The 3,500-nt window shown below is 26.4% G+C and overlaps 1 protein-coding gene across 1 annotated transcript; it reads right to left on the reverse strand.

The window, feature by feature from the left end:
* Positions 1-1,152: 1,152 nt before the first annotated feature.
* On the reverse strand, positions 1,153-2,597 carry LOC100203411 (arsenite methyltransferase). The gene has a single exon (XM_065820781.1). The coding sequence runs from the start codon at positions 2,364-2,366 to the stop codon at positions 1,533-1,535; it is 834 nt and encodes a 277-aa protein (XP_065676853.1). The 5' UTR covers positions 2,367-2,597; the 3' UTR covers positions 1,153-1,532.
* Positions 2,598-3,500: the final 903 nt, after the last annotated feature.

Genomic DNA, 3,500 nt, shown 5'->3' on the forward strand with positions numbered 1-3,500 from the left:
TTCCAAAATAGTATGCAATATACAAGGATAGTTAAAATATTATTCTTTCCTTCTGAATTAATTTATCTACCATAGTTTTTACAATATAGATATTGATCATATTTATAAAAAAAGGCTTATTTTGTGGTCCATTCAGTACAAAGGCCGGTCCATTCAGTACAATCAAAAGTACTGAATGGACCATTAAACAAATTGGTACGGGTCGCATTTATCGCACATTTTAACTATGTTCTGTTAGCGCAATGGTTTACAACCTTTAAGAATAGTTCGATAAGATGTTAATCTTGTCTTTTGATTCAATATATTCGTCATAGTCATTGATAATATGAGAAAATATTGAGTTTATAAAAAAGGCAAATTTTGTGGTCCATTCAGTACCACTCTTCCCTACGACGACAAAACCTTGCGATCTTTTATAAGTTTCCCCGCTCTTTTTTCTTATATGTATATTGAAAATATTTACTTGTAATTGATTATATTACTATTTTAGCTTGTAAATTTTAAAAAATATCAATATAAATGTTTTAAAATTTAGTAAATAACAAAAAAATAAAAACAAAAAAACTACAAGTCCTCATAGGATAAGTAGTTTTGAAGCACTATCCTTTCTATGCTGCTTAATGGACTATAGGAAAGATTCATTTAATATGCTAAGTGTATTTCAACTTAAATAATGTAACACAAAAAATATATTTAAGTAAAAATAAGGAATCCTATTAACAATAATAATTTATTAACAATTTGTGTTTTTTGGTGAATTTTCTCAAGGCCAAGGAACACATTTTTAAAACTTTGCTTTAAAAAATCAAAATTCAATAAAAATATTATTTATTGGCCTTATTCAAACAAATGACGCAATCTCAAGGGCTATAAATAGAACGTGCTTCAAGTGCATACTGTTGTGATAAAAGTTAATTAGTGGAGGTTTGTAAGATATTTATATTAATATAAAACATTAATATAAGTCCACTAATATAGAAGTTTTTTCGAAAATTATACAGCTGAAAACTTAAACAAATATCTTCATTTTAATGAAATACCAAAAATGTAATTAATAAAAAAAAAAGATTGCGATTGCGATTGCAATATATCAGAAACTTAGCAACTTGCAAATGTTCAAATTTATGTACATATTTAAAAACAACTGAAAAATTCAAGTTTGGCATATTTTGAACTATGTTATAATTAATGTAAAAATAAAAACACCATTTTATTTATGAATATAAAACTTAAGAAATATTAAAATAAAAATTAAAGAAATAAGATTAAAGAAATAAGATAAAGTTTAAAGTTTAAATTTAACAATTTAGTTAATCAAAATTAAATGTATAAATGGCTCTTTAAGAAATTGAACACGTTACAAATAACATTTTTCATTAAACAAGTTTCTAATACTTGTGGTGGTTTTTTTTAAACAAATTTCCAAGTATCTGTGGTGGCACTGATTAAAACAGTTAATAGAACCAAAAACACGAAAGAAAAAAAATTGTTCTGTTTATTTTAAGTAACTATTCCGTTAACTAAAACTTTGATTAAAAAATATTTAATTGCTTTGGTTGAGTTGCTTCTATAACTGCAGATGCAATGTAATTTTCAGCATCACATTCATTATTTGTCCATTTCTCAAGAAACGTGCAGCTTAACTTGTTTATTTGAATAGTTATGTTTTCAAAACCACATTTTTCTAATACATTTTTCAGTTCTTCTATAGACATAGCACCTGCTATACAACCAGCATAGAGTGCCAAATTGTTTTTTATTTCATCAGGCAAAGGATTAGTTGCTACTATGTCTGAAATAACTAATCTTCCTCCTGGTTTTAATACTCTAGCAACTTCTTGAAAAACGCGAAATTTATCAGTGGATAAGTTTACAACACAGTTTGAGATAACTACATCAACGGTAGCATTTGCAACAGGCAAATATTCAATCTCACCTAAGCGAAACTCTACATTTGAATACCCTCCTTTTTTAGCATTAAGACGAGATTTGCTAATCATTGCTGGAGTCATATCTATTCCGATAACGTGACCTGAGCTACCCACTTTTTTGGCTGCTAAAAAACAATCAAATCCTCCACCACTTCCTAAATCAAGAACCACGTTACCTTCTTTGAGATTAGCTATTGCAGTAGGATTGCCACAACCTAGACCCATATTTGCTCCTGTTGGAACATTTGTAGCTTCTTCTTTAGAGTATCCTAACTGAAGTGAATAATCTATGTCAGTTTCAGCCGGCGCACCACAACAACTTGCAACGTTACCATAACTTTTACCTGCCGTATTAGCTTCAGCGATACTTCCATATATGTTACAAACGGCTTCTTTAATTTCGACATCTTTTTCTACACAATTGATGCTACTCATTTCAGTATTCTTCTTTTAAAAAATTTTTGTTTTTTTGTTAAAATATTGAAAACTTAAAAGTGATCTGATCCCTTAGATATTTAGCTTTATAATAAAAATTTAAATAAAAACAAAGTTTAAATAAGCAGAACTTTGTCTTGCGTGAAAGAGTGATTTTCTGATCGTCAAAACAAAAACTTTACTCAATCTACTGACGTTTACTTTGCGTGTTATAAGTAAATATTACGGTTAAAAACAACATAACTCCTCGCGTTGGTTTAACAGAAATTTTTTATGTTAGGAGAATTCAGAAAAAAATCTTTTAACTTTTTTTCAATGTTTAATAAAAACTATTTATATTATTGTTATTTTATTTGTTTATGTATTCTTTTTTTAGATGGTGTATAAAAATACATAAGTAAACAAAAAATAATCATATAAATATCTTTATTTAAACATTAAAAAAAAAAATGATTCATTTGCTTTTCTCCTAATATCAAAAAAATCAGTTTGAACACTTGTCAAACCCACGTGACAAACTATCAGTTTTAAAAAAAGCCTCATTAATAAAATATCCAACAATACAAAGGAAAATTTTTGCTCAACGTTTAATTTTAAGTAAAATTTAATTTTTTTTTTTTTTTTCTTTTCAAACCTTTTCATTTTTTATTTCACAAATTTGCTTTTGCATTGTAGCATACTCTATTTGTGTTTTTTTTTTCAAAACCGACAATTATTATTTATATTATTATTATTATTTTATTAAACACCCTCTGTAAATGTTTTTACAAGGTAAAAATACGTAAAAATATTTTAAGATATATAAAGAGAGAATAAAGTAGATCACTTGAGAATGTTTTCTTCCAGAGTATTTTTGAAAATTGTTTGCTGTTGCTTTGCATTCCAACATTGAATTGCCTGTACTAAAATTTGATAAGTATCTTCAGGAATTATATTTTTTGAAAATTAATTTTCACTTTCTTCTTATCCTGAATTAAGTTTTTCATATTTATTTTATGGATCTTACATAATTCCTTTATATCATCTATTAATGAATATTTTAATGAACAATAGTTAAGCTGAGAACTGATGATTTCAAAAGTTACTTTATTATTTAATAGACGGATAAATAGGTTTATTTTATTTTATTGTATG

Source organism: Hydra vulgaris, chromosome 15 (assembly GCF_038396675.1).
Source record: "Hydra vulgaris chromosome 15, alternate assembly HydraT2T_AEP".
NCBI lineage: Eukaryota > Metazoa > Cnidaria > Hydrozoa > Anthoathecata > Hydridae > Hydra > Hydra vulgaris.